Raw genomic sequence first — 21,443 nt, forward strand, 5'->3', positions numbered from 1 at the left:
ACAGCATGAATGAATGAATGCATTTCCAAACAACTGCTTTTTCAAGTCACACTGAATTGACAAAACAAAAAAGACTAGAGTTATATCTCCTTTGAACTTTTATACCTAAAAGTTTAAGAACTACCTCTAAACTAAAAAAAGCCCAGCATAGCATGAATAGGCTACGTTAATAAACAGTTAACAAAATACTGGTGCTTTAGCAAGACAGTAAATAAATGAACTGCTGAAGTACTCATACTGCACACACAAGCACACACTGTTGACAGAGATTTTACTGGTTTATATACTCTACTAGCTGGTGCTCTACCCACTTACAGGTTATCCTGAAAAGGTAAAAAACATCAAAAAGCATAACCAAGATCTAATGCCTATCCTCAGGTAGAAAAATCCCCAGCAGGTCTCTATGCTGCACCAAAAAGGATAGTCAACAGGCAAGACAGGCGTAACCAGGGCACTCTATACTATGCTCCAAGCTTTCATCAATTAAGAAAGCAACTGGCACACAGGACCACAGGATAAATCAGGTCACAAGGGACCTCGGCAAGTCTCTCAGCCAACCGCCTCCTCAAAGCGGACTCAGCTCTGAGGTCAGACTAGGCTCACAGGAATTTTCCAGTCTGATCTTGAACCATTCAAGGAGGGAGACTGCACAACCTCTCTGTTTTACTGTTCTCACCATGGTGAAGCTGCCCACATTCCATTAGAAATTCTCTTGTTTCCATTTATGCCTCTTGTACCTTTGCTTCCTGTCACGCACCACTGGGAGGCACCTGTCTCCGGCTTCTCCTTACGCGTGCTGCAAGCTGCTGCTGGGTCCCCTTCAAAGTCATCTCCTCTCTACACTGAACAAGCCCAGTTCCCCCAGTCTCTCCCCAAAAGGCAAGTAGTCCTGCTCCTGGCAAAGTCTGATGGCCCTCCACTGAACTCGCTCACGGATGAAAGACCACTCTCTCTTGCGCTGGGGGCTCAAAATTATACCCAGGGAGCTGGACACAAGCCAGGGACTGCCAGGTAGCAGCGTACAATCCCCTCCCTCAGTCTCCTGGCTACGCTGCTCTTCATACCGCCCAGGACACCGTTAACCCTCTCAGCCGGCAGGGCACCCTGCTGGCTCATTCTCAGCTCACTTTCTGCCAAGACCCTCTGGCTATTCCCAGCAAAGCAGCTCTCCAGCCAGGCAGCTCCAGCACGTGCTGTAGCAAATGGTTGTTCCTTTCCATGTGCAGGACTTGGCACCTGCCCTTGCTGAATTCTGTTAAGACAGGCCTGACAGCCCATTTACCCAGCTTGTCAAGATCCCTCTGAACGGCAGCGTGGCCCAGATGCACATGTTGCAAACTCAACCATAGCGCACTCTAGCACACCACCGATGTACTAAAGAAACCTGAACTCTAGGAATCCAGCCTGAAGAGTGCGAAAACCTCTCAATTATCAACAACTAAGATGAAATAAAAGGCCTCTTCAATTCCCAGGACAGAAAGGAAAAAAACAAATAGAGCCTCCACATCGTATCTATTTCAGCACTCCTCAAGTCCTCGATAATTAGTTCTCGTTAACTATCATCACAAAATGAAGTTGCTTATAAATAGGAGATTGGTAGCCTTCTATAAAGTTGTATGATGAGAGCCAAACCGAGGTCTTAGACAAAATCATTAAAAGGAAAAGAAAACAAAGGGCATATCATGTTGAGTAAGTTATCTGAACTTTTGCTTTCCATGCATAGTAACTTCAAGCAATGATCAAAACCAGTTCCCATTCTCCTTTAAAAAGCAAGAGAGAAAGTTTATGAGATAGTTTTCAGACAGATCTTGATGCCCTACCGTAGAAGTGGGATCTAGAAAAGTAGTATCTAGGGATCACTTGTTTCTACTTTAATTGAAGTCCATTTTCATTTTGGAGTAACAGAAGAGCTTTTTTTTTTTTTTAAATAATATTATTTACTATCACTAATGACACAAAGCTATCACTCAATTCAGTAATAAAGGACCTGTGCAAAACATGCCAACAAAAAGCACCCCAAGCCTGCTCTCAAACCTAATTTATAAAACCAAAACCATCAGAATAGAGACCTCCAAGATAATAAACATCACAGGTGTGTTAGTATTTGTGCATCACGCAACATGTTTCACAGTTGAAATGCTACTGTATAGAATACCTTTCTTTGGTTTTCCTGTTCTTGATGTCTGGCTAGGAGATTGTGGCATTCCTATATCCATTTAGGGAAAGCCATGTCAAGGACAGACCAAACAAGGACACCAGAATAAATGTGAATTCCCAGAAATGCAGAAAACCTAACCAGTACATTAACAAAGCTGTAGCAATGGGAGAATGTACTGTGACCATCAGCCTACTCTACAGTTACAAGAAGTAGAAGCCAAACCTATCACAACCTACAGAACTCTACTCTTAAGGGACAGTGTCAAACAGTGTAACTTCATTTACTTGCTCCATTGTAGAAAACATATATTCCAATATTTTGAAACACCGAAACAGATTCGTGGCAGTTTACTGTCCTGCCAACTTTGCATTTCTCTCAGCTTGACTAGTCCTTGCCCAGCACTGACTACCAATGCAATTCCTTCGTATTTGTAGAGTGTTTTATACATACAGCACACTTAAAATCCCTCCGTCTAAGCATCCCAAAAATCTGTAGGTGCCAACAAACTTTGGAGATATGCTAGCCAGTTGTGTCAGATGGTGCCTGATGCAGACACAGCCCCCTCCTACCTCAGTTTGAGGTAAAAGCCCTGCATATATTGATTCGACCATGCTGAACTGTTCACAGAGAGAAGCTACGCCACCAGCCAGAACGCAGGCATGACAAGCAGTCAGAGTGAATACCCTGTTCCCCCAGGGCTATAGGGCAGGCCACAACTGGACCAGAACGGGTGCACTGACTGCTGTGAGTGTCATGCATGTGTGCTTGTGTGTGTACGCGTGTCTATGTTGTGGAACAGAAGCTTTAGAATACAAATCACCATCTGCCTGCTCTACCCATCCTACTTAGTAAGAATGGTGTGGTTCTGTTATTGCAGCTACCCAACACCAAACGTCTGTGTGACAAGGCCGTAACATTTGCCTCAGAGCAACAGGGAGTCCTGCTTATATTGATGTTACCACAAATACATGGAATGGACGTGGCAAGAGGACTCCTATCAAAAACACACACGTAAGAGTGAAAAAAAGGACCTCAAGATTGTTTCTCATTCCTTCTCGATTTCTCAATTTTCTTAAAAGGTGATACAGCAGATATAAAGCACACTGAAGCACTCGTTTCTTTTCCAAGAGCTCTATGACGAAAAACCAATGGTTTCTGTAGGAACAATACACCAATACGCAGTGCAGCAGCTAAAAAAAGCTGCCACTGAAGACCTACTAGAAATCTGAACCCTCGCTTTTAGAAAAAATGCATAATTACTTTTTGCCAAAGAAATTTCAACTTCAAATCTGAAAAGTCTGTCATTCGATATGCTAGAGGTGGAAGCCATTCATTTGGAGGTTTTTGCCAGTCTGTCTGTAATCAACAAAAAGGTTCGTGTTCTGACAAAAAGTGTACACTCAAATAAGCATGAGCCAACTTCTTAAATATACCGACTTGCTCACTAGAGGCGAGTATTTTGAACAATGTTCAACAAGTGCAAAAGTAGCAAAAGGAGGAAGGACTACATTGAAGATCCCAGAAAAATAGGAATGAAGAGCAAGATTAAAACAAAGAATTCAAAGTGGGTATTCCTCCGTTGCCTCAAGATCAGTCTAGCTTCTCCTCTAACAGGGGCTTCAAAGCTTTTACTGCAGCCTGTCAAAGGGACTCAGGATGCAGGACCTGTGCTTTGTGGGTGCAAGCAAGAGACCGCAGAATCAATGCCACCAAGTGTTCCCTGCATGCTACTAATCCCTCTCACTCAACAGGCCGGGGTCATTTTCCAGGAGACTGAGCACAAGGAGAAAAAGATTCGTACTACTCAAGAAAAACAAGCCCTACTATGAACAGTTTGAGAACACAGCACACTTTCTCTTCCCAAGTCCTTAACCCACATAAATATGCTCTTCACACTTACTATGCCTCTTCAAGTGAGGATTTCCCATAACATTGTGGACTTATGCTAGTAGTATTACTGTCTTCAAGGAACCGAGCAAATCACTTGGTTCAAGAACCCCTATTTCCCTGAGGGCATATCAATTTTGGAATCACACAACAGTATTATTCTTCAAGCCACATATTTTAAAATAACCCGGGCCTGTCAGTCATCACAATGTGGTACCACAGCAATTATCTATGTGCACAGGAGGCAGCCACAGAGTGCTGTTTGGGTAAAAGCAACATTTTGTTGATTAAACTACCTGTACCAAGCCCTTTCCAAAAATAAAATAAAATATAAAAACCTCCGCAACTTCCTTCAGTCTATCAAGAAACTTTACACATCGCTGACTAGATCAAAATAACTAGTCCTAAGTCAAAGGAACAAAGTTTGGCTCTAAATTAAATTCCCCTATCTGGGAAAAGTGAACTCGGAAAAATATCCCATGTTTTGCTCATATTTCACGACATATTTTAAAAAGGAGTAATAAACTGTGTTTGAACACTGTCTGCTGCCCATTTGCCACAAAGTTCTGATGTAACACCCTTAAAAAAACCAGAAAGGATAGAACTTCCCACTGTAGGGCCTGAGATGTAAAGTACAAGAAGTTTGATCTATATTAAAAGATTGGTTTTCTAAGATTCCTCTAGGGCTATATGAGCTCATAAGCATAGACTGGATCTTAAACATTAAGGAGTTGTTTGTTTGGTTTTTTTAATTTAAAATGAACTCACTGAAGGAGCTAATTTTTTGATAACAAGGCAATTCAATTTTTTTTCTGGATCACAAGTTAATATGGACTTTTTAACGTTTATTTCATAAAATTACTGGAAGTAGAAGTGTTATTTATTTTTACTGGAATCAAACTATGTCCATGAAGATACAGTACACACAGAAGCTGCATTATTGTTTCTAACCAAGTGACTTTTCCAAGATGATTTTTCCTAAGTATGTCTCTACAGCACCTACACAGAAACAACCGTAACTGATGCTGAGAAATAAGACAACTCACTAAAAGCAGCTTAGTGCAGGTGAAACTATTAATATTAAAACACCACTGCACAAACTCAGTGGAAATCAACAAGACATGTACAGTCCTGCTAACTCATCTGTTGCTTCCCAACCACAGGAAGATGAACAACTACTCAGGATGAACCTTTTGCAATTTGTTTTCACAATCTGACTGGCCATCTACAGGTACAAGTACACACCCCAAACCCAAAACCACTCACCTAGTTCCTTCCCTGTCCCCCTTCTCTCTCGGTATGAAAACCTAGACAGATGGGCAATCTGGCAGGCAGAACGCAACAACCCGGTACGTGGGCCCGTAGCACACAAACCGCAGCTGTCCTCACCCCTGACAAGAAGCACCTCCAACCAGCAACAAGTCAGCATATTCACAAAGCTTCTTGTGCTACTCCACCTGCTGCCTCCCCTAAAGTCAACGGCGAACACAGCGAGCGCTGACAACACAAACCCCCTAAAGAAAAGGCCACAGTGATTTTCCTCGTGAGCTCCTGCGTGATTCAAGATCCTACCTCCTCTGTCCACAGCAGGTGCACCCAACGTCAAGCCAGCAGCTCCGGCCCGGTGAGGAATGCCAGGTACTGTGCCGCCTTGTGCACCACCTTCGTCTCTGTCTCCCCAGAATGCGTATGCCACCAGTTGTGTACAAAGACTATATAGGGAAAGAGAAGAAACGTATTTGGTAAAAACAACCACATACTTGCTTATACAGTTTAATAGCACAGTTAACAGCCACTTATCCACCCTACACGTATTCATAGCCGTAGGAATTCATATACTTGTATGCATTCACTGAGAGTAATACACACAGAACTTACTGCACGGCTACTACCTACTTCAATATTCACTACAGTCATGTTCACTCTAGAGGTGCATATCCACACCTATGAAGCCATTAGCTCCAGCTCGGCACAGTATTTTCAGCCTAGCTGTTAAGCAACCATAACCACCTTAGAGAAGGGATACGCACAGGTACAAAGCTATCCATAAGAGGGGTGAAACTGCTTAAGATTTTAACAAAAGGGATATGTTAGATCTCTGAAAGAAAAGGCTGGTAGTTCCTGCTCATTGTAGTGGAAGTCAGTAAGGACAATGGTGCTGGTCTGAGGAGAGGACTGACATGCATTTCAGTTTGCCACGTTCTACCTCTGGGTAACTGTAGGATACAGACGTGTTTTAGAGTTTGTATTGGGCAGGTGCAAGTTTAGCATCAAAACTTGAAATCTAACAGACAATTCGGGGCAGAAATTTTCTTCAACATCCAGATTAATAGTAGACACAGGGAACAATATGTATCAGAAGACGTCACCGAGCACTGTCTGTCCTGAAGCTTTCAACACACCATTAAACCTTGCTGTTATTACCAAAAACATTCAAAAGCCACACTGACAACTGACAACCTATTCTAACAATAAAGTCAAAAATTTACCTAGAATATCCATGAGTAACAGCATAATCCTCAGCTGTCCATCCGTTACTGTCTTTATGGAAAAGATCAGCACCATATCGAAGAAGAACTTTTATTAAATTAAGCTGTCCACCAGATGCTGCAGTCATAAGTGGGGTTCTGAAACACCAAAAATATGTTATGAAGTAGATCATTTGACACAGACACTGTAATTATTTTTATTCCTGTTTGCTCTCAAAAACTACTTTCCTCATTACTGAATGAGCAAAAGAAAAAGCAGTTTTCATTAAATATTAAGAGCAACCATAAAATGCAAGAGGGAGTCAAAACAAGCAAACATTCAATCTTCAGACAAAGCTTCCACATAGACAACACTCACGTACAAACTACGCCACTATGCAGGAGATGTTTTTTCAAATTGAGGCAGTGCTGCTGAGCTAACAGCATGTTTCCTGCCAGAAGGGCCACCACAGACAATGCCTTCTTGTAACCCTCAACGAGGAAAGCACCCACTGAGGTATGACAACAGCCAAGCGCAGATGTGCTTTCACAAGTCACACAGAAATAGCTGCTATGTGGCTCCCCGGGTTTTTTCAGAGCTCACTCTCATGCCTCTGATTAATCCAACCTAAAGAATACTAAAGAGACCCATGCAGAGTTTTGACAAACCACTCACCTTTCACAGTGATCTCGAGCATGCACATCAGCTCCTCTCTGCAGAAGAAACTCTGCTATATCTTCATGACGTTCAGAGATAGCAAGAATAAGCGGAGTGTTTCCCTCCTGAAAGGACAGATAAATACATTTAAAAATAAAAGAAAAAAAAACCCTACAAGAGAAATACTAGTACAACTTTTTGAAAGAACTTCTTCAACAAATACAAAAATTTACCTTATTCCGAGCATCAATGTTGGCATTATGCTCAAGTAACAGCCCCGCTACGGTTGTATTAGGAGATCGGACAGCAAGGTGAAGGGCAGTGTTGCCGTCAGCATCCGCCAGATGGGGGTTGGCACCGTGCTCTAGCAGAATAGCTACACATTCTTCTTGCTGGCACTGTACAGCCTGGGAACAACACGCAAAAAAGGAAGAACTGCCAGCACTCTGTTACAATTGCCCCAGCTTCCCAATGCTGGAAAATAAGAGCACCTTCAAAGCTGAGCTAACATATGCCTATTCCCCGCTGATTACAACATGCATGCTTCTACACAGAGCTGTGTACAGAATCCTTCCAGCCACCTCTCATTTAATGCACAGTTGACAAGCCCCACTTGAAAGAGCATAACATATTCCACATACCTTCATCAGTGGTGATCTGTTGTCACTGTCAGTAAGATTTAGTTTACACTTGTTTTCTACGAGATATGTAACAACATTCACATGGCCATTCGCAGAAGCGAGATGCAGAGGTGTCCTAAAAGTTAAACATATTAAATTAGCACAAACAGACAACTAGAGAAATAATTTCAGGCTGTGGTAAATTGTTATGACCACAAGTTTCACTTTGCACAAAGCAAGCTTAAGAAACGATTTCTCATTCTGTTACCAGTAACAGCAGTTGCGCACCAAACACCCGAGACTGGCCAGCAAAACCCCTCCGCAGCATCTGCTTAGTAAGGTGCCATTTCCTTCACTCTAGAACTTAATCTGCACAGATTCCTGTGCCCAGGTGGTGGTCACTGCCTCCAGCAGGACTACACCTGTGGCACAGCAAAAAAGACCAAAGCTTGGGAATCTGAGAACTATGGCAAGCAACCCTCTAAGTTCTAGGATTATTCACGTGCCGGAAGTGTCTCAGAGATGTAGATGGGCTTTATATAAAGAGTATCAGCGTTTCCCTGCACTTCGAGGATTTCTGCTTTTTCTCTAGCTTGCTTACTACTGCAACAAAACCAAGTACTCACTTGCACCAAAGTGCCCCCCATTACATGCAGCAAACCAGACAGCAGAACACTGTAAGCCTGAGTACAGGAAAGTAATACCCGACCCTTCAGATACGCGTAACTACGATAGTCATAATAAGCCTACTACAGAGGAAGTCCTCTCCAGGGAGGGAATACTGTGTTTCCATAATACATGACCAGCATAAGAAAATGAAACTCTTTTCTTCAAGTTAAAGCCTTGCCAGAGGAAAAAAAACCAAACAAAAAACCCCTCCTTCAAACCACAGAACATCTTAGGTCTGATGTCAATTAACCAGCCTACTTATACTGAAAGAAATTGCCCAGAAAGTCCTTGCATGTGTTTCCCCCTAAACCAGAGGCACAAATCAGCACAAGCTTCACTCTGTGCAGAAGCAAAGCACCTGCTGCTCTGCAGGACACCTGTCCCAACAGAGCAGAAGACAAGCTAGAAAACAGCTGGGACCTTCCTCCCTTGAAGGCGATGCAGTAACAATCCCACAGGTCCTCAAGAACTGAGGGGAACACCAGCACTGGTTCTGAACCACATCGCTGCAGGCAGGTCCTTCTCTGTATTTAGGAAAGCTCAACTAGCCTTGCAATTGTTTGGGTACCTTGCTGAGACAGGAGCACAACAGCTCCCTGGCTAAGGGGGAATGGAAAGGGAGAGGTACACAAATGCAGTGGCAGGTGATGCAGAAACACAGTAATCTGTAACACAGATACTTGTTACAGGGCAGCTGACATCCTCCTCCACTGCAACAAAGATGAGGATGAGAGAAATACAGAAAACTTCAAAGAATTTGGAATGTCTTGCTACAGACAGGGAACAGACTGGAGCACTGACAGAGGAGTAGCTCAAGAGCAACTACCACCACTTTTTGAGAAATTCCCATGGAAACATGCGGGATTCTTCATCTCTGAAGAAACGACTGACTGAGATTATCTGAAAGCTAACCAGAACTGGTTATGAAGGAGTCCACAATCATCTGAAAGCTGCTACTACCAACCACTAGGAAGCATGACAGACGTCAAGTAGTCACTATCAGTTCTGCAAACGGAAAAGCCTTCAGAAAACTTGGACTTGTTGCTGTCCTCCTCAACCAAGCCTCTCAGTTTGTCAACAGGAGACAGCTCTGCTTGGAGCGAGGCCTGCTGTGCTCCACAGAAGATCCACTTCAGGGAACAGGCTGGCAGAGAACACCAGTGCTCAGGGTTGCCTGTCCCTGCAAGAGGCCTCCAGTAACACCGAAGTTCTTCTGCCACCCAGCCCTGGGGACACTGCCCAGATTCTGTTCCTGCTCCTGCTGCTGCTACGCTGATCACCTACAGAGTAGAAGAGAACTGCTGATGCCTGAGCAGCCACGAAACAACCCCACTGGGAAACAGCAGGCTGGCAGTACGCACTTTGGCCCTTGAGCCGACAACCCAGCAGCTACAAGCCAAGCAATGAAAGCGCTGGAGTTCAGTCTGACAGGCAGCTGACAGGGTCAATCTCCCTTAGCGATGAGCTCTGACCCAGGATCCATGACTAGCTGGCATTGTGCCCGCAGTGCTTCCAACTCTGTGCTGACTTTTGCCCGTCTCTGTCAGTGAGGCTGAAGGTTTTGCTAGACCACCTCTGAAAGCTGCCTGCTCCTAACTGATGCTGTATCAAGCGTACTTTCGGGAGGTCTTATGGGCTACAGGACCCACTTTATGGAAGGAACCTGTTGGTGTGATCCTTGCCATGTTCCTGGTGCAGGATTTTGCTTCTGGAAATCCTGAGCAGCAAACCTGAGATATTCATACAACCAACGCACACATTGTTGCCGTTACTTTGCATTATTTCCTATTCTTCACCTCTATTTCCAATGATACCAAGTCTTCCAACACGAAGCCCTGAAACGCACCTGCATCTGGTGGTCACTCACAACACACATCACACCCACAAGCACTAAGAGGGCACAGGTGGCCTTGCAACTCTCATGGCTGGTACAGAGGGCAGTGGCTGCAGCAAGTAGGCAGGCTCTGGCCACCGAATTGCTCCCAGCCTCGCTTTTCAGCACTGGGCATTATCACGGCAAAACCACCACCGTGCTCATCATAGTATGCTGCCTTTTCTTTCTTCCCTCCCTCTCCCCCCCCCCCGCCCCCGGCTTGGTTTTTTACAGTTTGTGACTTTATTTGTCCTGTTATAACACTGATAATTGCCTGGCACACAGAAGGAAACCCTTCAGAGGAAAAGAAGCTTTCTAGACAAGATGAACTTGAAACGCAAAAACTAGCGAAATTTCGTACCAGGGTCTGCTAAGAGCTGGTGACTGACTGCTGACTGAATCAGGAAGCAGTAAGAAGAAAAAGAGAGAAACTTTCCAAACTATTTCCATAAATGCCATCGGGCACCTTGACTCTGGCAGCTGAATTATGCACAAAAGTGCACTCAAACCACCTTAAATGGCATCCCCCACCTGCAGCTGCATAAACAAATACTGGCTGGCAACACTCAGGCACACAGCCCACGTGCTGACTGCACTCTTCATCGCCTTCCTACAAATCTAGACAGTTTCAGGTGTTTTCAGGGCAATAAGCTAGCTGGCTGGCAAAAGTCCAGTCTTCAGAAAAAGACAGCCCAGGATGCTGAAGTACTCCGATTAAACCAGCATCTCCTCTGAATGTCATGGATGTTTTGACTCAGAGTCTTTTCAGAAAAGGCATTAACAGCTCGACACATCCAAGACCCAAAAACTTCAGCTGATTCCCTTATGCTTACGGTGGATCATGAGGAGCTATGCTGCAGCCCAGGGCTTCTCCCTAAGATATAACTGCCAAGTACTTGCTGTGCTTGACTCAAAAGCACACATCACACCACCTGCCAGAAGCAGCAGCTCCCTCTGCATGGCACTGCCCAGATCTTCCAAACCAAGGCACTAATTAGCTGTACCAAGGCCACAGAGCAAACAGCAAAGTAACTGCCACCTAAAATCAGACTGATGTTGCTTTGGCTGCAACATCACAGTCACAAAAGGCACATCAGGCAACCGTCCACACAGCACCAATACACAGCACATTTACCCTTTCCTAAACGCAGTGCTTACCCTCTTTTACTCCAGCTGAGGCAGTGCAGCTTGCTCAGCTCAACTACTAACCCCGCACGCTGAGGCCTCGGAGGTGCATGCACTCTGCCTTCCAAGCCTGCCTGGAGAATGGCCCTGAGGCTCCTTCTGCAACCCCCCCGGCCAGGCTGCTGCCGGCCCCCTGCCGCTCCTGCGCCCCCAGGCAAGGCAGCACCCCCGGGAACGAGGGCACGGAGGGGGCCGGGGCAAGACGGGGGATGCTCGGCCGACTCCAAGGGCTCCTGGCAGCACAGGCCTGGCTCCCCGCCCAGGCTGAGGCTCCCCGCAGCGATGCTGCCGTTCGCTCCCAGCGCCCTTGAGCTGCCGGCGGCTGCAGCTGCACCTGCGGGTCCCGGCGCTGCCCGCAACCCCCCCGCACCCCGCCCCAGCACCGCCCGGCGCTGCTGCCCCCCCGCCGCTTACCGCTCCGCCGCGTCCCGCTCGTCGATGCCGCATTTCTTCAGTCTCTGCCGCACCTGACCCAGGTCGCCACGGGCGGCCGCACGGTGCAGCTTGCCCAGCTCCTGCAGCCGGAGCTCGTAGGCACCGGTGGGGAAGGGCTTGGCGGCGCTGCCGGACGCTGCCGGCTGCCCCTTCTTCTTCCTCCAGAACCCGAAAAACCTCTTCATCCCGCGGCAGGGGCGCGGGCACGGTCCCGCCTCAGGGAGGGGACGGCGGGAGGCAGCCGGTGGGCCGGGGCAGGGACGGGGGATCGGGGGTGCCCCCGGGGCAGGGGGATCGGGGGGGGCCCCCGGGGCAGGGGGATCGGGGGGGCCCCCGGGGCAGGGGGATCGGGGGGGGGGCCCCGGGGCAGGGGGATCGGGGGGGGGGCCCCGGGGCAGGGGGATCGGGGGATCGGGGGGGCCCCCGGGGCAGGGACGGAGGATCGGGGGGGGCCCCGGGGCAGGGACGGGGGATCGGGGGGGGCCCCCGGGGCAGGGGGATCGGGGGGTCGGGGCCCCGGGCAGCGGCCCGGTACGGCTGTCTACGGAGCGAACCACCAGAGGGCGGGAAGCCGAGCGCACAGGCTGCTCCTCAGCGCGGCAGCGGCGGGCAGCGCCTCCCTCAGCGGCGAGCGCGGCGGTTAAACGGCCGGCGGGCTCTGCTGGCGGGGGCGGGGTCTGCTCCGGCGCGTGTCCAGCGCGAGTGACGTCCCTTCCTGCCCCGCGGTGCCCGGCGGCTCCTGCGCGGTGCCCGGCCGCGGCGCTGCCGAGCGGGGCCGGGGGCAGCGAGAGGCGCGGCGGGTGGCGGCGGCGCTGCGCCCCCCGCAGAGCACTCGGGCCGCTGCCGGGAAGCCCGGGGGGTGCCGGCGTACCGGGCAGCAGCAGCTCCCCGCTGGCCCCGGCGGGGCCCGCGCTGCGAGCACGCTGGGGGGCTCGGGCGAGTCGGTTTTAAAAGCAAATGGCTCAAACTGGGAAAGCGCTTGTCGTTCAGGGCAAGGGCATCTCGTCAGGGAGTTACGGCCAAAACAGCTCTGCGAGCAGTTTGCCTCCTAGCTTGTTGAGCAGTCCTGCTTGTGTGCCATCGTTAGCCCTGGGCAAATGGATGCCAAAGGATCAAACAGCAAGGGTTAATACAGCGGGAGGGGGGCTGGGGGGGGCTGTAGGCACCATCTAGTTACCTGCCTTGCCATGACAGGGTCAGAAAGTTACTTTCCAGTAAATGTGGCCGAGCTGGCACTGCCACAAAAGAACACAAACGCGCACTGAGGGTATGGAAACGTGGTCCAGAAATCAAAAGACAGGTCACGCCTTTGGTGTAGATAAGTTGGGAACCATCCTCCTATTCTACTGCTGCGGTGATGCCGCTAGGTAGTTCAGCGTGGTGAAACCTTATTATAAGTACCATAAGGTTTTGGGGTGATGTCACAGTCCAGTATACCCTAGATGGTTTGACTCATGGAACACCTTGGCAGCACACTTCTTCCTCTTAGAAACTGTCTCTTGCCAATGAGTTTGTGAAAAACGGAGAGATGGGAAAGAAATCCTCAATCAGAGAGAGACACACACTTCACTGTGATTAGCAGTGAAAATATTGATGACAACAGGACAGGAATCTGGTACCACTTTTTAGGGAGAAGATTCAGCCCTGTGAAATACCTTCTTTTTCTTCATCGCTAATAATGGTACAGCTCCTAAAACCTTCATTTTGCTTTCTGGAATGAGCCTTCACAGCTTTATCAAGCCTGTTCGCTCTGGCAGTGTTCTCGCCGACCAAAGTGGCTGATGTACAGTCACTTTCCTTAGCTGATCCTCAGTGTATTAGCAGCGTTCTGTTATTGTAGACGTGATCCCTAGAAGGAAAAGCTATAATAAATAATAATTTTAAAAAGACAGAAAAAAGACTTTTGTTGAAAACACAGCCAAGTAAATTCAGGTTGCAAAACCCGAATTCTATGAGTTTTGGGAAATGGCTATGAGCAGCAGCCATTTCAAGAGCACCTCTGTAATCAGTCTGACCATTTAATGGGGGAATGGAGAGCAAAATGCATTTTTTAATTGGGTGTATTTGTTTTCTTCCAAACATTAGAAGAAAGGCAGGAATTTATTTACAAGGTGGCAATACAGAGTAAACACAATCCATCTCTGTGCTCTTTCCAGGAGGAAGTATTTCTTCTCTAGTCCTTTTTCAAGTGCACGCATGCTCAGCCACAAAAACTTGGGTTTTTTACAGGTCATTCCCCAGCCAAGACCAGGAGACCCTACAGTTCCTGTGCAATGTCAAATGTTTCAGAATGGTATTAAACCCCCCCGTGATTACCCAGTTTTAGTTGGTAGGGACTTCGGTAGCTGCCTGGGCTGAAATTCAGTTTCAGGCTTGGAAGATAAGGGAGTGCTGATGGGTCCTGTGGATATAGTGTTAAGGGCACAACAGGAATTGTTTGTTTATTATTAGACAGAAAGGATGCGAAATTAAAAACTAGAATCTATCACCCAGAGCAACCTCAGAAGCACTTCTGGGAACTCTACTTCTGGGCCTCCATGACAAGGGAAAGACGGACTGAGTCAGCTACTAGTAAGCAACAAGTTACAGGTTTTTTTCCGCACCACCTCACACTGCATTGTGCCCTGGGAAGCAAAGACACCATTCCGAAAAGCAAACCCCCACCTGCCTCCTGCTCAACTCGTGCCCGAGACAGGCTTCAGGGGGTGACCTTGGGCAAGGCCAACCGCACAGAGCTGTTCCGAGTGATGGTGGCGTTACTCCCCTCTCTTCCGAGAGGGAATGCATCCGTCAGAGCCCGACGATGCTGCCACGGCCTCAAGCTGCAGCCAGGCCTGTGCTGGGCCTTCACTGCTCTCAGCCCTGACCCTCACCCATGGACGTGACGGCCCAGTAGGACTGCAGACCTGCCCATCCCTATGGACCGGCCTGGTGATCTGCACTCTTGGCGCACTCTGCTTACTGTCCCCAGAACTCTTCTGCTCTTCTTGGTGAGGGCCTGTGGGGCTGATCCCTGGCCTGTGTGGTCACAGACCCTGCCAGCCTTGCTGTGGCTCTTGCTTTGCCCTTCCTCTGCAGGACAGCCTACCCCTGATGTGCCCTCGCAGATACTGCTGTGTACGTAACACTTCCGTCTTTACCCCTAAGAGCTACATCAGTATTACAGTCGCCTACTACTGTGACCATAGAAGGAACATCAAAAAACAGCCAAATAATTTCAGAAATACAGCCAAGAAAAAAAGTCAACAATATGAAAAGAAGTATAAAGAAAGAACAAAGGTTTCACAAGAAAAAACACCACAATAACCCAAACAAAGCAAAGCTCACCTTTGTTCTTAATCTGCCAATTTCATTGACCACTTCAGAATACCTGTTCTTCACTTCTCCCTGCAAATTAAGCTGGGACAGTCCCCCTCTCTCCTCATACACCCTTAGTTCCTTCGTAGCTCTGCTCAGCAGCCTCTTCAACCTGCACAGCAAACTAGTCATGAAAACAATGAAGCAAAGGAACAAAACTGGACTTTTTCACATACTCTCATGTAAACAGCACAGACACAGCTTGCTTCATCTTTAACGTGCTTGACACACCAGGAATTACCAGGAAAAACCAGTATTCCTGCGCCACATACACTTGGAGAGTCCAGATTTCACCTGAAAAGAGGAATGAAAGACTCCCTTTTTCCCAGGAGAACTGCAGGGCAACCTGCACCTGCAGTTGTTTTGGCAGCTAGTGAAAACTAGGGGCTGGTGTACAGAAGTACCTTGCAAGAACTAACACGAGGCCGGCATCTGCTCACAGTTAGGTACACCTATTTTTACACTAAAGTTTAATAAAACATGACTTCTACGCAGGGATACCTCTTCACCACGCTAAAAAGCCGTCCCTCTTACAGTCTTTCTGCAGATCGAGGTTTCTTTTCATTTCTTGGGCCAGACGTAGTTCAGCTGGGTGTTTCAACTCTACCAGCTTCTTCACTTCCTTTCTTTCACTCTCGCACTTTCAAAAGAGAAAAGAAAGATTTATCACACACACAGAGCACAGGAAAAATACCTACGTACAGTCTGTGCATCTAGCGCTCTCCACAGAGAAGCTGCCGGACGTCTCTATCCGTTAGCCACGTTCCACAGAATGCCACGGGACGGAATTCCTGAGGATATTCCATCCCTTCAGGTTTCACATCAAACAGACCAATACGTAACTACAGAAACAGATGCCCTCGCTGAAGCAAAGGCCATCCTCTTCTAGACATAACAGGTGGAAAAGATGCTGGAGAACACTTTTGGCAGTGCCTCTGCTCATAGTAGGGATTACGTAGGTATGCACTTCATGGGAGAACATGGATCCATCCAAAGCTTTCATGGGATCTTCCAGCAACCAGCAGGCAGGGGCTTGTGGAGGAATCTGATCTTTTGGAGTTCTTCAACATTTTATTCCCCTCGGCCATTACCTCCACCTCTTCTGTGTGGCCATTTACTTAGCCACATGCTGGTTTTCCTCCTCTTGGTGTTTTCTCAGCCACACCAGAGGAGAGCTGGCAGCTGTTTTGACTTTGTACTTCCATTTTCCCTCTACAGAAAAGGAGAAAAGGGGAAGGCTGTCCCTTGGCAACTGGCAGGCGCTGCTTGTTTCCCAAGCACTCGTTCATTTACCCAGCATTCCTTCAGTATGTTTTTCGGCAAGGCTTTTAAGCTCCCGCTACGCTGAAAACATACAGCAGCTCCTCCACACACGCACTGGAAACATCAAGCATTTTAAACCTGCCCAGAAACCAAGGGGTCAGAAGATGACCACACAAAATCCAAGGAAGAATTGGGAACTGTGGCCTTGCTCGATGTGCTCAACTGATAGCAAACCACACTGGGAACTCTTCCCAACAGAGCCACTCCAGAACTTACACAAGGATACCCATCTAGCTTTTATTTGCTTCCTCCATGACCCCCAAACGATAAGGTACTCGCAGCCTGAATGGCAGGGATAACAGAAAACAATGATACGTAAGAACCTGACCAGAAGGTGCATGTGGTTCTCCTGGGTATTGGCTCGGTGCCTGGAGAATTTTCTGGGCTCACCTGTTGCAACAGTTCAGCCTTCTCCTCGTCCAGCTGAGCAACGCGCTCTTCAAGGTGGGATCTTGACTTCAAGTGCTCCTCCCACGTGCTGTGCAAGTCCTTGGATGTCAGAGCCAGCATGTTCTGCTTCTGCGTCTGTGAAAGCAACAGTGGCAGAAGAAAAAGTAAGGTGGCCGGAAAAGACAAGAGCGCAGGAGAATGCAGTAACTTACACAGAAACAGGCCTAAGCTCTCCTCCACCCATCCAAGACCTATGGCCAAGGTTGGCGTGGAGTGTAAAACACACCTTAGGAACCATAACCAAGAACAGCAGCTGGAGCTGGTGGGAAGAAGGAATACTCTAGAAGCGACAGGATGAGGTTACAACTTTGGGGGATAAGATGACATGCACACACACACAGAATCACCCTACAGCTTTCCTGCAAAGCTCCTCTGGTTCCCTCTATACTTCAGTTTTCCTAAGAACACTGCAAAAGGTGGTGCAAAAGGACAACATTCGCTCCTGCTTTCAACAGCTACACTCAGATTTATTCATATAGTTACAGACATTAACTACCTTAGTTTTCACCTTTTTTTCCAACTCCTTTTGCAAGCGCAGCTTGTCTCTCTCCAGGTCACTGTGGTAGCGCGTAGTAACTTCAAGTGAAGCTTCTGGCATAGATTGCTTTTTAAGTGCATCAGCAAGCTCCTGCTGCAGTTGTCCAAACATGCCCTAACGAAACAGTTAAATTAGCATGAAGAAAGTTCTAAGAACACGAAATACGCCTTTAACTTATTTTGTTATACGGTTAGACCTGTCTAGATTGAACCCAAAAGTATGAAATTTTGCCTGCCACCAGCAGGCATCTGCACAGATGATGACCTCTCGTCATCTTTCTCAGCTGAGCACCTTTGACTATCAGCAGCTGTTCATGAGGATTCCTGTTTCCTAACACATAAAAAAGGCTCAGGTATTGTTCTTCCTTGAACAATACACAGGAACACACTGCAATCGGGTATTTTTTTCTAACAAAACCCAAAGAAATCTGTTGTGATCTAAGAGCCACAGTTTGACTGCAAATATTACTCTGGTGACTGAAGGCAGGACTTTGTGTTAGATTGTTCTTTCTTCTGTTTCTTCACTATACAAATACAATTAAATGAATACAAATATCTGAAAGCTCCTTTGAGATACACTTTAAGGGTATGTTGAATCACATCCTCTTGTAGTCTTCTTACTCAGCTCGTTTTAGAAATACTGATAGATTAGGTTTACAAAAATCTGGATAGCTCATATATATATATAGCTATATACATATACACACACACACTCTCTCACATGATCTTCAAAAGGAACCCATTATTTTGGTAGTAAGAATACAAAGCAAGTCACAGTTTACAATGATTGACAGTACTGCTGGAGTGTGGCTACACATCATAGAAGAGAAAGCTTAAGGTCACCGTCTGACATGAACTTTGAGGAACAGGCAGGCCCCTCAGAACCCTCAAAACACATACAGAAATCAACAGCTGGACATTACTAATACTCTTCAATCTTGATAGCAGCTTACAGAGAACCTCTTTTTTCCCCTCTATAGAAGCTTCATATAAATCTGTCCCCAACCACTTCACTTCTCTGTATCTTCATTTCTCAGCCCTCGTGTATTGGATGGTTCCTCCTTTTATACCACTCTCATTCATGTCATCAGTGCAATACTTACATCAAAACCATCAAATACTTTAGACTATTCTATAGGGCATAACATGGACTAAGGAAAATAGATGGAAAAAAGTTCTAGAGAAGAATCACCTTTCTTGATCAAAGCTTAGACTTGGATACCTTTTTTCTGTTCTCTGCTTAGATCTGAGGACTAATATCCCCGTTGCCAAAACTTTCCGCAATTCCGAGGGAAACATAACAAACCAGAACAAATGAGTATTCTTTGGTCCCATGCATGTAACTTACACCGGATACATTGGAGGAACAAACTAATTTCAAGAACGGACAAACTTTAAATTGTTCTTTCTACGCATATACTTTACCTGTCTTTCTACTACGTCAGTCTCGTATTTAAAGACTTGTTCCCTTAAATCAGTACGCTTGGCATTTAAATCCTTGTTTCGCTCTTCTATTAGATAAACTTGCTTTTCTGTATCAGCTCTAAGTTTGTTGAAAATGTCTTTAAAACGCTCCTGCCCATAATCCGCTATTTTTTCTTTCATGATCCTCTTGTTCTGCATCTCTTCCCATTGCTGATGGAGTAAAAAGGTTTTCACTCTGGAGCTGGGCCAATCGCTCCTGCAGGGACTCCTGTTTTATTACAAGTTTGCTTACTGGATCTTTCTCAAGTTGTCGAGCCTGATCACATTCCTTTGCCCGACACTGGCCTTGACTTAATTCTTTTTTGTCATTTCTAAAAGCAAAGCTTTTTCTCCGAGCATTTGCTTCAACTGGTGAAGCTCATTTTCTAGCCTGTTAGCTTTGCTTTTAGCTTTACACAGCTGCAAAGACAAGCTCTTGTTGGTTTCTTGCACGTCAGAGAGGTCACGATGGAGCTCGACTTGCAAGCAAAGGCATTCATCACGTTCTCTGGGAAATCTTCGTTCAGCATTGCTTTCTGATGACAAATGAAGTTCAAGTTCTTGAACTGCAGCGTTCAGGGAGGAACGCAATGACTCAATTTCTGTCTCTAGTCTGTCTTTGCTTTTGTTTGTCTGCTCAAGTTTGGAAGTCAGCACTGCAGATTCTCTCTTTACTAAGTCCAGCTCCGCGTTGAACTGAAAAAACATTTGTCTTAATGCTTCCTTGTGCAGTTTAAGTTCCTTTTTGAGAGCTTCATTTTTTTCTTTCAAGGTCTCATTTTCCTTTAAATATTTTCCTTGTTCCTCCTGGTGCCTAAGTCTTACTTGAGTGAGATCTAGCCTTAGCATAGCAATCTCATCTTGTAGTAACTGATTCTTGTACAACAGATCCTGTTCTCTATCAGTGCGGGATTCCTGAATGACAGGGAAAATGAATAAAGAGCCAATTGGGAAATGAATCTACAAAAAACCTGCAGCAATAAACTGCATTTTAACATTTCTAGTACCGAAGCATGACTTCAAAGATGAAGTTTCAGGCAATAAGCTACTCTGTGAACCCATGCACATGTACAACGTACGTACCCAACGGAAGTGCAACATAGCCTTAAAACCTAAATGAACATCCCAAATATACAGTTACGGTTTTTTCCCCCCTTAAACCAGCAACCAAAGCTTTTAAAATGACAGCGCTTTCTTGTATGTGCATGCCTTTATAATACTGCCTTTAAGGTTGAATTAGTTGTGCTACAGATCTGGTAAAAACAAGGCCAGAAAGGGTATTTTCCTTCTCAAATGTCTTCTGAACACTTATCCTTTTGTATTACTGAAAGTTAGCTATAAGACTCAATCACCCCCGGAATGCAATAGTCCTGTATATTTCCTCTTTATTGTATGTATAACTTTTTCCCACTTAAACACATTCACCCTACATTTATTGGGCAGCACAGCCAAGAACAAAAAGGCTTCAAGGCACTGCACATTCTTTAGGAAATTCAGTAAACTCTTTTCAAGATCTTTTTTAATACAGTGTTTATGATTGCTTTTTCTCCTCCAGTTACTCTAACTCTTACAGAGAGTTGAATTCATTGCTGAGAGTCGATCATAAAATTTTAGTTATGTGGAGGTGGCAAAGAAAGGCATACTTGAAGTAAGTTCAATAAGGGAATAACTAATTAAAAAATAAAAGCAATGGAAACACAAACACTGTCAAACAACTTTCTTCCTGGTCAACCTTGCCATAGGTAGCTAGGTGTTTCACTGCTAGAAAGCCTAAAAAGCGATGACAAAATGTCTATGAAATGGAAAATAACAGATAGGTTAAGAAACGGTGTAAATAGTGTCTTCTATTAGCTTCCGACTTGCACAAGTAATTCAGGTACATACAGGAGTGATGCTGCTTTCCAGAACTTTTAGACATAAGAGAAAACAAGAAAGGTATTTACCCAGATAAGTTACACTGGTAAACAGTAAATAAACATCAAGAAACAGAAAAAGTTATGTAAGATTTATTATGACTTTAAAACAAACATGGTGAAATGTAATTTATTAGAAAAAAAATCTGCTTACCTCTGAATTTTTTCCTATAGATCTTCTTGTCTCTTCTTCTAGTTCCTTTTGTCTCCCAAGGTGGTTGTTCAAAATTCCTTCTTGAAGGGCTCTGGCCCTCTTTTCCTGAGAGCGCTGTCTCTGTGTTTCATCACGTTCCTCTTCAACCTACAGTAATACAATAAAACTGCTTGCATCTTAAGAAAAAACAGAGCTAGCAATACATCTTCCCATTCTCCCTTGCATACTTGAAAACATTTTTGATTCCCCACCGTTATGATAATCCACCTATAAATAAATAAATTTAAATTTT

The 21,443-nt window shown here is 45.9% G+C and overlaps 1 protein-coding gene and 1 pseudogene across 4 annotated transcripts; both read right to left on the bottom strand.

Annotated features, from left to right (window-relative positions):
* Window positions 1–12,219, bottom strand: part of LOC129783605 (ankyrin repeat domain-containing protein 26-like) — a 57,157-nt pseudogene extending 44,938 nt beyond the window's left edge.
* Window positions 12,220–13,692: 1,473 nt separating this feature from the next.
* On the bottom strand, window positions 13,693–19,330 carry LOC129783595 (ankyrin repeat domain-containing protein 26-like). Of its 4 annotated transcripts, none has more exons than XM_055793530.1 (6): window positions 19,046–19,330; window positions 17,580–17,735; window positions 17,024–17,158; window positions 15,812–16,522; window positions 15,281–15,434; window positions 13,693–13,802 (listed from the first exon to the last, which is right to left on the bottom strand). In XM_055793530.1, exons 1-4 carry the CDS (start codon window positions 19,241–19,243, stop codon window positions 16,466–16,468), a joined length of 546 nt encoding a protein of 181 aa, XP_055649505.1. In that variant the 5' UTR covers window positions 19,244–19,330; the 3' UTR covers window positions 13,693–13,802; window positions 15,281–15,434; window positions 15,812–16,465. The 4 variants fall into 4 exon arrangements, with proteins under 4 accessions (XP_055649505.1, XP_055649503.1, XP_055649506.1 ...); XM_055793528.1 differs by having other exon boundaries at window positions 15,812–15,950; window positions 19,046–19,328; XM_055793531.1 differs by lacking the exon at window positions 15,812–16,522 and having other exon boundaries at window positions 15,281–15,422; window positions 19,046–19,329.
* Between the last annotated feature and the right edge of the window lie 2,113 nt (window positions 19,331–21,443).

Source organism: Falco peregrinus, unplaced genomic scaffold, assembly GCF_023634155.1.
Source record: "Falco peregrinus isolate bFalPer1 unplaced genomic scaffold, bFalPer1.pri scaffold_58, whole genome shotgun sequence".
NCBI lineage: Eukaryota > Metazoa > Chordata > Aves > Falconiformes > Falconidae > Falco > Falco peregrinus.